The sequence below is a fragment of the Scyliorhinus canicula genome, chromosome 1 (genome assembly GCF_902713615.1).
Source record: "Scyliorhinus canicula chromosome 1, sScyCan1.1, whole genome shotgun sequence".
Lineage (NCBI taxonomy): Eukaryota > Metazoa > Chordata > Chondrichthyes > Carcharhiniformes > Scyliorhinidae > Scyliorhinus > Scyliorhinus canicula.
Window position 1 is genome coordinate 217515875 of NC_052146.1, and position 13099 is coordinate 217528973.

General features: G+C 43.4%; 1 protein-coding gene across 1 annotated transcript in view; it reads right to left on the reverse strand.

The window, feature by feature from the left end:
• The window catches only part of ugp2b (UDP-glucose pyrophosphorylase 2b), a 63064-nt gene that overhangs the window by 8793 nt on the left and 41172 nt on the right, over positions 1-13099 (reverse strand). Inside the window, exons 5-8 of the mRNA XM_038807754.1 lie at positions 10495-10792; positions 9066-9263; positions 8095-8337; positions 527-631 (exon numbers count right to left, since the gene is read on the reverse strand). Of these exons, the coding sequence (XP_038663682.1) occupies positions 527-631; positions 8095-8337; positions 9066-9263; positions 10495-10792 (844 nt within the window). The remainder of the gene's footprint in view (positions 1-526; positions 632-8094; positions 8338-9065; positions 9264-10494; positions 10793-13099) is intronic.

Consider the following 13099-nt stretch of genomic DNA (forward strand, 5'->3'; position numbering starts at 1 on the left):
CCGGGATTCGTTTTTTCAGCGCCGTTGGGGCCCTCCAATTGGCCCAAAAACACCTTTGTTGCAGGAGCTTCCAAATGTGCGGCTTAGCTAGTCATAGCCGCAACCGGAAGTCGGCTGTATGTTTCTGCTCGGTGGTTCTGCAATCACCATTTCAAAATGATGATCGCTAATGCCAGTGGTTCACTTTTATACTTGGTGTTTAAGTAAATGGCCTTTTTTTGAAGGGACATCAAGGCTTCTAAAGTTAATTTATAAGTTGAAATCTATAGTGTTTACCTGTCTAAATTCCCATGTCACTCTAGCTTTTTTAAATTAAATCAGAAGAGGTCAAATTACTTTATCTCCTAATGGAAGGAAAATTGAGTTGGCAATATCCAATCAACTGCAAGATTTTATCTAGATTTTATTTTTGTGAACATTGCAGGTCACTGTTTTGGATTATGATATAGATTAAGAAATTCTGTAATTTAAAGGCATTAAGCACATCCTTTACAAAAGTCCCAATACAATACAGCCCTTTACCAACCTTCAATATAACTTGCTTCCCAAAAGTAACATCGCCTGAAACAGTAAGGTGATCCAATTCCAGTATATCTGGTATACTCTCCAACCTCTTCAGGTAATCCTGCACCTGGTTAAAAAAAACAACAGCCTTTGTTTTCCCTGCCTTCATGTATCAGCTTTTACTTACATGACAAAATCTAAGACCCAACCTTGTAATTAAGTGCAGTACCCGATACTTTTTACACAAATATTGTACAGTACTTCTTCCTTGGACACAAGACTAGTCTACACGTGATAATTCAAATTTTAGAAACTAAAAATTGAATGTAAAAATTTAAGCAAAAATAATATTTTCAGATGACGACGACGTCTCCAGACACTATATTTTATGAGATTGTTTAAACTATTCTCAGTTCTCAATCTACAGTTTTGAGTCAAATAAAATTTCCATTTTCATAATGTGACGGTTCAGTAATGTTCCTCATTGTTATGGCCAAGAGAGTAGACAGACTATTTATGCCATATAGTTTGCTGATGGTGTTCTATATGGCAGCGAACACACTGTGGGGTTATAAACCCTCTCCATGAGGATCACAGCATTACCGCAGCAAGGTGGACTAGCACTGGTCTCCGCCGGACCTGGTACCCATCTCCAGAACCAGTCTATAAATCAGTCCCTCCTGGAGCAACCCCAACTTATGGGACTATGTTTTATATCCTACTTTCTCGATAAAGTAAAATGCAAATCTACTGAAACATGATTAAGGGGGTGCAGTGAGGCAGTGATTTAGTGATAATGTCATTGGACTGTTAATCCAGAGGCTCAAGTTAATGTTCTGGGGACATGGGTTCAAATCCCACCACGGCAGTTGGTGGAATTTAATAAATCCAGAATTATAAACTAGAATAACCATGAAACCATTGTCGATCGTCATAAAAACCCATCTGGGCCACTAATGTCCTCTGGGGAAGAAATCTGGGGTCCTTACCTGGTTTGGTCTACATGTGACTCCAGACCCACAGCAAGCCACTTACTTGTATTAGACCTCGAAAAAGCCTCAAAGGAATGAAACCAGACAGTCCATCTGGAAATAACATTGGCAAACTCAACCCTTTGCAGCTTGCAAAGTCCTCCTTACTAACATCTGGGGGTTTGTGCCAAGATTGGGAGAGATGTCTCACAGACTAGCCAAGCAACAGCCCAACAGTCATACTCACGGAATCATACCTTACAGATAAGCTACCAGACATCACAATCACTGGGTATGACCGGTCTCACCAGTACGACTGACCCAGCAGATGTGGTGGCATAATGGTATTCAGTCGAGTGGGAGTTGCTTTGAATTCAATATCGACCTCTGATCCCAGGAACTCTCAGAGTACCAGGTCAAACATGAGCACGCGAATGTCCTGATTTCCACTCAATGTCCATCACCAAGAGTGGCTCGTTGGCACCACAGAAAATAGGAGGCTATTTGGCCCTTTGAGCCTGCACCATTCATTATGATCTTGGCAGATCATCCAACGGAATAGCCTAAATCCCATACCCTTTGCTCCCCTTCGTCCCAAGTGCTATTTCATAGAATTTACAGTGCAGAAGGAGGCCATACGGCCCATCGAGTCTGCACCGGCTCTTGGAAAGAGCACCCTACCCAAGGTCAACACCTCCCCCTATCCCAATAACCAAGTAACCCCACCCAACACTACGGGCAATTTTGGACACTAAGGGCAATTTATCATGGCCAATCCACCTAACCTGCACATCTTTGGACTGTGGGAGGAAACCGGAGCACCCGGAGGAAACCCACGCACACACGGGGAGGATGTGCAGACTCCGCACAGACAGTGACCCAAGCCGGAATCGAACCTGGAGCTGTGAAGCCATTGTGCTATCCACAATGCTACCTAACTGCTTCTTGAAAACATACAATGTTTTGGCCTCACTACTTCCTGTGGTAGCAAATTCCACAGTTTTACCCCTGGTTCTGGACACCCCCACCATCAGAAACATCCTTCCTGCACTACCCTGTCTAGTCCTGTTAAAATTTTATGGGTTTCTATGAGATTCCTCCCTCATTCTTCTGAACTCCACCAAATACAATCGAAACCGATTCAATCTTTCCTCATGGCAGTCCTGCCATCCCAGGGATCAGTCTGCTAAATCTTCGCTGCACTCCTTTGATAGTAAGAACATTCTTCCTCGGATAAGGAGACCAAAACTGCACACAATATTCCAGGTGTGGTCTCACCAAGAACCTACATAATTGCAGCAAGACGTCTCTGCTCCTGTACGCGAATCCTCTCACAATGAAGACCAGCATACCATTTGCCTTCTTTACCGTCTGTTGTATCTCCAAGCTTACCTTCAGTGATTGGTGTACGCGGACACCCAGATCTTATTGCATATTCCCCTCTCCTAATTTATGACCACTCAGATAATAGTCAGCCTTCTCATTTTTACTTCCAAAGTGGATAACCTCACATTTATCCGAATTAGCTGCATCTGCCATTCATTTGCCCACTCACTCAACTTGTCTAAATCACACTTCAGGATCTCTGCATCCTCCTCTCAACTCACCCTCCCACACAACTCGAGTGTCATCTGCAAATTTGGAGATATTACATTTAGTTCCTTCATCTAAATCATTAATATATATTGTGACTAGCTGGGCTCCTAGCACCGATCCCTCCGGTATCCCACTAGTCACTGCCTGCCCATTTGAAAAAGACCCGTTAGTTCTTACTCTTTGTTTCCTGTCTGCCAACCAGTTTTCTGTCCATCTCAATCCTATTCCCATGCGGTTTAATTTTACACGCTAATCTCTTATGCAGGATTTTGTCAGAAGTCTTCTGAAAGTTCACTACTGACCGAGCTGGCAGTGCTAAATGTCTGCAGCAGTTGGTGAGGGAACCAACAAGGGAAAAACCTACTTGTCCTCATCCTCATCAATGTACCTATCACAAATGCATCTGTCAATGACAGTATCAGTAGGAGTGACTACTCCACAGTTTTTATGGAGATAAAGTCCCGTCTTCACATTGTGGATACCTTTCATAGTTGTGTTGTGTGGCACTACCACTGCTGAATGGAATAGATTTCAAACAAATCGAGCAAGTCAAGACTGGGTAACCATGAGGCATTGGACCATCAGCAGCAGCAGAATTGTACTTGACCACAATCTGAAACCTTATGACCTGTATATCCCCCACTCTACCGTTACCACCAAGCCAGGGCATTAACCCTGGGTCAATGAAAGGTGCAGGAGGGCATGCCAGGAGCAGCCAGGGCATCAACCCTGGGTCAATGAAAGGTGCAGGAGGGCATGCCAGGAGCAGCACCAGGCACATCTAAAAATGAGGTGTCAGCCTGGCGAAGCTACAACTTCACAAGGATTACTTTCATGCCAAATAGTAAAAGCAGCAAGTGGGATCGGTTAGCTCTATCACTTGCTGCTTCTACTATGTGGATCGAAGTTCCACAGTCCTGTCACATTCAGCTGCGAATGGTGGTGGACAATTAAACAACTCACTGGAGGAGGAGGCTTCATCTCTTCAATGATGGGGGAGCCCAGCACATCTGTGCAACAATATTTAGCCAGGTGTTGAATGGATGATCCACCTTCCTCCAGAGGTCTCCAGTTATTACAAATGCAAGTCTTCAGCCAATTAGAAATACTCCACATGATATCAAGAAACGGCTGAGGTTCCTGAGGAGGGAATGCATTCAGGTACCTGATTTTTTAACGCAAGGAGCTTCCTTCATTTCCCCTAGAGCCTTCGCTTACGGACAAGGCCTGTCCTTGGCTGAGTTAGGGGAGGGTAAGATTTTGGATGTCAATGGGCAGATGTTGATGATGGAGCAGACATTGTTGGGGGATATAAAGAGGAAGTGGGAGGGTGAGCTGGGTTTGGTCTTTGTCAGAAGGGGTGAGGGAGATGTGGAGCAAGGCTCTTCTCAGGATCAACTTCACCTCATGTGCGAGGTTAAGCCTGATCCAGTTCAAGGTGGTGCACAGGGCACACCTGACTAGGGCGCATACGAGAGTGTTCCCCCCGGGGGTGTAGGATAGGTGTGAGCTGTGCTCTGCAGGGTCAGCAAAACGCACACGTTTTGGTCTTGCCCCAAGCTTTTTAATTTCTGGGTCTACTTTTTTGATACAATGTTAGGAATTTTGGGCATTCAGCTTGAGCCGTGCCCGTTGATGGCCATTTTTGGAGTATTGGACTCGCCGGTGCTGCAGACAAGATGAGGGCAGATATCTTAGCCTTTGCCTCGCTAATAGCCCGAAGGAGAGTTCTGCTTGGGTGGAGGTCCCTGGTGCCACCCAAGGCCTCGGCTTGGTTGGGAAAGCTGATAGAATATTTGCACTTCGTGCTTGAAGTTTTGACTTCTTTTTCAGGGAATCGATTACCGTGGGGGGGGGGGGTTGTTTTAAATTTTTTTATGAAGGTTCTGTTTTCTCTATGGGGCGTTAGGGGAGAGGGGGACTGGGGGAATGGATGGCTGTACTTTTGATATAGTACGGAGTTAGGATGTGCTGTGTTTTTGTTATAATGAAAACTCGTTCGAATAAAAGTATTTTTAAAAGAAAATTAATGGCAAGGCTATGAGTCATGACAACATTCCACAATAGTACCCTCCGCTCCGGAACTTGCTGAGCCCTTAGCCAAGCAGTTCCAGTACAGCTACAACACTGGCATCTACCCAGCAATGTGGAAAATTGCTCAGATATGTCCTGTACACAAAACATAACTCGGTAATCATCAATAAAGTAATGGAAGGGGCCATCAACAGTGCTATCAAACAGCATTGACTCAGCAATAACCTATTCACTGACATTCAGTTTGGTTCTGCCATGGTTACTCAGCTCCTGACCTCATTACAGTCTTGGTTCAAACATGGAGAAATGAGCTAAACTCGAGGTGAGGTGAGTGCGACTGCCCTGGTTATTAAGGCAGCATTTGATCAAGTGTGGCATCAAAGTGTCCTAGCAAAACACGAATCGATGGGAATCAGGGGAAAACCCTCCACTGGCTGGAGATGTGCCTGGCAAAGAAGGAAGATGGTTGTGGTGGTTGGAGGTCAATTATCTCAGCCCCAGGACATCACTGCAGGGGTTCCTCAGGGCTGTGTCCTAGGGACAATTATCTTCAACCACTTCATTAATGACCTTCCTTCCATCGCAAGATCAGAAGTGGGGATGTTCACTGATGATTGCACAATGTTCAGCACCATTCACGACTCCTCAGATACTGAAGTAGGTCATGTGCATATGCAACAAGACCCGGACAACATTCAGGCTGGGCTGATAAGTGACAAGCAATATTCATGCCACACAAGTGCCAGGAAATGGGATAGCATGGTGGCACAATGGTTAGCACTGGTGCCTCACGCCACCGAGAACCTGGGTTCAATCCCAACCCTGGGACATTGTCCGTGTGGAGTTTGCACATTCTCTCCATGTTTGTGTGGGTCTCACCCCCACAACCCAAAGATGTGCAGGGTTGGTGGATTGGCCATGACAAATTGCCCCTTCCAACTGGAATTAAAAAAAAAAAAATTTTAAGTGCTAGTCAATGACCCTCTCCAACAGAAGTGAACTTAACCATGTCTCCCTGACATTCAATGGCATTACCATCGCTGAACCTATCCCCATCATCTACAAGACACAAGGTGGAATATTCTCCACTTACCCGGATAAGTGCAGCTCCAACACTTAAGAAGCTTGACACCATTCAGGACAAAGCAGCCATCCACCAACTTCAACATTCAGCCCCTCCACTACTTGTGCAGAGTGGGCAGCCGTATGTTCAATCTACAAGAGACAATGCAGCAACCCACCAAGGCTTTGACAGCACCTTCCAACCTCGCAATCTCTCAGAAGGACAAGGGTGGCAGACATATGGGAATATCACTACCAGCAATTCTCCTTCAAGTCACTCACCGTCCTGACTTGGAAATATATCACCGTTCCTTCAGAGTTGCTGGGTCAAAAAACTTCCCTCCCTAACAGCACGACGGGTGTACCTACACCACATGGGCTGCAGTGATTGAAGGCTGCAGCTCATAAGGGCAATTAGGGGTGGGCAATAAATGTTGGCCTAGCCAGTGACACTTAAATCCCACGAACACAAAAGAGACTATTGATAATTTACAAAGTGACAGTTAAATATTAACAGAGGAATCTGATCACAGCCTTTAATAGCCGTCATATACTGGTCATCATACCACAGTTCATTGGCAGCCATGTGGCATGATGTGGACTGTCTCACGTCACAGAGTATCCTACGATTTGGGGTTTATGAGCTACTGAAACTCATTCTATTGCCAGCAGCTTTTTAAGAGGCTAACCAGCTCAATTTGCCAGTGTTATCAGTTGCTACGCTGACCTCCAGTTTAATAGTGACTGTTCCACATATCAATATTTCCTCATTGCAAACTAGATCAAATGACTGGAATATGGGTCAAAGAACATTATGCACTCAATCCTTGTGAAACAAATTCCATCAAGATATGGTTTCTTTTTAAGTTTGAACTGAGGGGAAGGACGGAGGGGTTCTACAATTCATGGGCATTATTCATTATGCACTTTGAAGAACTGAATAACATCGAACATTAGTTAGGGCATTGTGCATGTCAATGGCGACTACGGGTGATCCCTAATTATTTTTTGTCATTTGTTTGTGTGAACATGCGGGCTAATGTTTGGGGTTTGGTGGGAGGATGGGATCGTTGTTATTGATATGGGGATTGACATATTTGTTACTGATTATTGTTTATTGTTGGTGGGTGTAAATTTGGGAGAAAATGTGAAAAAGGAGAATAAAAATATATATTTTTTAAAAAGATATGGTTTCTTTTTGTAGACTGCTGCATCCAGGGAATGCAAGAGCATAAATCTGCTTCTCCAGCATCTGGATAAAGATTATGCTCCAGCTTTATACTGGCACGTAGTGCCACCTGCCAATTCCCATTCTTTCTTGCTTACTGATTCAGTCTGGCTTAGCTGAGGATGTAGAGAGGACACTCCCAGCTGATCCCAGTGTTTTCTGTGCTTCGGGAAGAGGCGAGGAAATACAATTAATCAGGATTGTCCATGAATGACAATCCAGTAGCCCCTGTTCGAAGGTGTTTATGCACAGATATCTGGAAAAAGATAGGATCAACAAGGTCACAGAGCTGAAACATTAACTCTGTTTCTCTCTTCATATACTGTCTGACCTGTTCAGTATTTCCAGCATTTCCCATGATGCCACCGTTAACACAGCAGAGAGCAGCTGATTTATGAAGCTATTTAATTGAAGACTTTGTCATAACAAATCCTGAGAAACATAAAATTAAAATCCCCAGTCAGGAGTCTCCATTTGAAAGTCAAATCACGTCACAGGAAGGACCAAGTTATTTGCTGTTTAAGATTCTCCAGATTCACTTCTGCTTAAGTAACAGCTGGCACTTCAATTATATAATATCTGCAGGGCATTCAGATGTTAACCAGGTCAAATCTGTAACATGAGCTGGCAGGATAGAGGAGCTAAAACGGCACCAAACTAATAGATGATCCACTGTATGTCATCTGCAGAACTCATTACCTTAGTAAAGGAACTGCCCAACTTGACCAAAGGCACAGTTCGGAATTCTCTTTTATCACTCATTGTCAGGGATCCTGCTTGAAGGCTGTATAGGTTGGACATCACTAGCATTAAGTCAGAAGTGGTCTTGACAGGCAAGAATCGGCTGCGTGGCACATTAATACCCAGGGCATTTTCAAAGCACTTAATCGCAGCACCAACAGCGGTCTCAAGTTGAATCACATTTCGACCATCATCCAATGTCTATTGGAAAGAAAAACAATTTTATTTATTTAACATCTCAAATGTTAACGTAACTTCCTACAGCCACTACACCAAGAGCATAATTAGACAAAATTTAACATTGAATCAAAGGAGGAGCTTTTCAGACAGCAGATTAAAGGCTTGGTTAAATGCAAAGGTTTAAGGAAGATCGAGAGTGAGGTGGAGAATGCTGGGGCTTAAGGTCAAGGGGGCTTAAGGTCAAGAGGTCTGTCGACACAGCAGCCAACGGTGAGATGAAAACAATGGGGTTAAATACAAGAGACCAGAGTTGGGACAGTGCAGATATCAGAGAGGGTTTTAGGATTGGAGGAAGTTACAGAGAGGGAAGATTCAGGCCAGGGAGAGGTTTGAATAAAAGAATGTGAATTTTAAATGGGAGGCATTGCTGAATTTAGACCCTCATTGCTCATTTCAATGAATGGTTAAGATTCCATGGAACTTTTTAAACAATGTGGGGTTTGTGTATAGTAATTGAAATTGTTTCCCCAAACGAGCAAAAAAGGTTCAACTAGTTACTGATTTAACTGCTGTTTGGGGATATTGCAGAACACAAATTGGCCAACACCATCTTACTGTGAACACGTCAAAACAAATTTGTGAAAAGCAATTTAAGATGCAGATGGGATAAGACGTAATATTAATGCAAGTATTTAAGTTCACTTTTAAGGTGTTGCATATTTGCAGGTATATTTTATAAATTGCATTACCTTTGCGTTTAAAATGATTTCCATGTTAATAGCATTTAGCTTTTGTAGCCTTTCGATTGCAGCTAGAGAAATCCATAGATTATTTGTGTTGAAGATCTTGAACTTGGTGACAGATTTAAACTCATCAACATGTGCTTTTGGCACTTGAGCTATTTCCAACAATCTCAATTTCCCATCATACTGAATAAGAGTACCTCCCTGCGGAAAAAGACTATCAAAATTAAAGTGCAAAAACATGTTGCCACTTACTCAGCAAGCAGACATTTCAAAATTATATTATTCCCATCCTTAAATTCTTATTTTATTTAAAATAAATTTAGAGTACCCAATTTATTTTTCTAATTAAGGGGGAATTTTGCATGGCCAATCCACCTACCTTGCACAAAGTTTGGGTTGTGGGGGTGAGACCCACCCAAACACGTGGAGAATGTGTAAACTCCACGTGGACAGTGACCCAGGGCCTGGATCGAACCCGGCTCCTCAGCACTGTGAGGCAGCAGTGCTCACCACTACGCTACCGTGCTGACCTTCATCCTCAAATTGTATAAAATACCAATTTCCATAAAGAAAGTAAATCTGTGATAAACTCAGTAAAATGGGAACAAGCATGAATCAGATCATCTTGGAGGCTGTATGCAACATATTCTGGATAATTGAGAAAACAAATTACCACACTTATTTCTGAACAGTAAAGATTGTTCCAACGCTTATTAATTCAGTGTCAGTCATATGGCAAAGTGAAGAGCATGTATTTAGAAGTTATTGTTCAATATTTTAAATAATGTGAGAATACCTTTTTAAATTAAAAGTTCTTCACTCAGGATATACCACACTTTTGCCAATGAACTCTTCCATCTAGAAGGACAAGGGCACACCACCACCTGACACGTTCCCCTCCAAGGCACTCACCATCCTGACTTGGCAATATATCCCCATTCCTTCACTGTCACTGGGTCAAAATCCTGAAACTCCCTCCCTAACAGCACATGGACTGCAGCGGTTCAAGGCAGCAGCTCAGCACCATCTTCTGAAGGGCAATTAGGGATGGACATTAAATGCTGGCATTGCCAGCAACAGGTCATGTATTATTTGCACCACATTGCATTACATCAGGAAGTGCTACATTCACAATCTTTAGATCCACTCAACCTTTAAAATGTAAATACTTATTTTCTTGAATGCACTCAAGCTAAATTCTTCTGTTAATGAAGTTAACAGGAGGTGATTGCATGACCAAATATACGAGACAGTGTTTATGATGAGGTGCTATTTACAGTTTACTGGCAATTGATTACCATGGGGCAATTCCATGTTCACTGATAAATCAGAAAGACTACATATCAGGAATTTTATTGAATAAATAAACATTTATGAAACAGAGTATCTTGATTCCAAACAGCCTTTATATATTATATTGCCAGCAAATTACCTTGACATCTGCTCTGGTCTTGTCAGTTACTTCCATGAGAAACTCACATCGTTTTCCATTTGGTGGATTCAAAAGATGTTGGAGAATGTTCAGATCAACTGTTGCTCCAAGATTATCGATGTTAGAGACAAATATATATTCTTTCCCCTCTTGCAGAAAGGTATGCAATAACCCAGAGTTGTAGAAACTGGCGTATATGTCTCCATGACCTGGCGGATACCAGGCTTCTGCACTGTCCCCAGAGACAGACAAGTCCTTAGCTATAGGAAGCAGGGATTCTTTATCAATCCGAGGATATCTGAAGAGGAATTCAGAATATCAGGGGATTTACTAAAAGAAAGATTCATCTCTCGGCATCTGGAATCATGGGTTATAGGAAGTTTGTTATGTCAAACTATGACTACCAGTCATGATGGGCAAGCATTAAGATATTCTGGTTGACAATACTGTGTTAAACAATTACATTGATAACAAGAACACAAAAACACAGTAGATGCTCGCAATTTGTGTTTATATGTCGTAGATGGATATTTTTTATTAAAACGTGGCTTATTTTAGGATTACTTGTGAGGTTCTGACCCACAGATGGTGGACCCTGGCACAAAGGGGAAAAGTGGAACCTCCGGGCACCTCCAAGAGTGAGGGGGGGGGGGGGGGGGGGGGGAGCAATCGCAGGAGTGGTGGTGGTGGGGGGGGGGGGGGGGGGGTGCAATAACATCCACATTGTAAATATTAGCCAAATCCTTTGATTTTTGGTATTTTGAAAAAGTACCCAAGGACATCCAGCGACTAGCAAAGTATTTTTTTTAAATAACTGGCTTAACATCACTCTAGAGTTGTATTCTATATTACGGTATAATTTGGAAACAGGTGATATCACAGTGGAGAACCAAACGTTTGACAAAAATCTACCATTTAAAAGAGTCTCAAAGCGAGAGAAAGAGGAAGAGGGGATTAGGAATTTCAGAGGCTGATCTTCGGCAGCTGATGGTAAGGCAGTGAGTGGAGAGGCCAGAATTGGAAGAGGGCAGAGATCTTGGAGAGTCGTATGGCTGGATGGGATTACTGAAAAAAGGAGGGGTGAGGGCATGGAGGGATTTAACAACAAGGATGAGCATTTTAAGCCAATATAGTTCAGCAGGCAATGGGATTATGGATAAAGAGAACTCAGTGCAAGTAAAGGGAAAGGCAGCAGAATTTTGGATGATCTCAAGTTTGTGGAGAGCAGAATGTCAGCACTAACTAGGAGTATGTTAACAATGGTAACAAAACACATGAATGAGGGATTCAGAACTGATGAACTGAGACAGGTGTAGTGTTGAGCAACCACAAGTAAAACATGATACCAAAGTTGCAAACAGTCTGATTGAACCTTGGACGGTTGCTGGGAGATGCATAGAGACTGCAGCTAGGATATGGAGTTTGTAGCAGGGATTGAAGACTATTTTTTTTCCTTTTATAAATTTAGAGTACCCAATTTTTTTTTTCCCCAATTAAGGGGCAATTTAGCGTGGCCAATTCACCTACCCTGCACATCTTTTTGGGTTGTGGGAGTGAGACCCACACAGACACAGGGAGAATGTGCAAACTCCACACGTACAGTGACCCAGGGCCGAGATCGAACCCGGGTCCTCGGTGCCGTGAGGCGACAGTGCTAACCACTGCACCACCGTGCTGCCCTGGGATTGAAGACTGCCATTGATCTTCCTAAAATTTAGTTGGAGGAGGAATCATAGAATTTACAGTGCAGAAGGAGGCCATTCAGCCCATCGAGTCTGCACTGGCTCTTGGAAAGAGCACCCCATTTAAACAAACACTTCGAACCTATCACCGTAATCCAGTAACCCCAACTAACCTTTATGGACTCTAGGGCAATTTATCATGGCCAATCCACCTAACCTGCACATCTTTGGACTGTGGGAGGAAACCGGAGCACCCGGAGGAAACCCACGCAGACATGGGGCGAACGTGCAGACTCCGCACAGACAGTAACCCAAGCCAGGAATCAAACCTGGGACCCTGGAGCTGTGAAGCAACTGTGCTAACCACTATGCTACCATGCTGCCCTACCTATGAAATGTCTACTTATCCAGTACTGGACATCAGATAAGCAGTGTGACAATTTAAAAATAGTGGCGATGTAGAGAGAGGCAGGAAACACTGCATTCATAATGTTCACATATAAAATCTGATCCTGTTTTTGGATGGTGTTGAAGAGGGGCAGCATATAGAGGATAGACAGGAGGCAGCCATGTACAGGCGGAGGGTGTGTAAGTGCCGCAAAGCTTGGGATCAGAAGAGAAGATGATTCTCTGGTTACAATTAGACGATTAAGAACTGCACCTACAGGTGCAGTCCCGCCCAGCCGGACGACAGTGGAGGGGTACCTGAGCAGGGTTGTATGGGTTAATCTAAAGACACGGGCAAGGTTATTTGCATTTGTTACAGTCACAGGTGACATTCTAAGAGGGGTCTTGGTACTGAATCGAGGGATTCAAAATGAGCTCCATGAAAAATGGGCACAGATTTGGGGGGGGGCAACAACATATTCAAAGACTTTGGAGAGGAAAGGTAAGTTGGTGGTGGTGTGCAAGGATGGACTGAC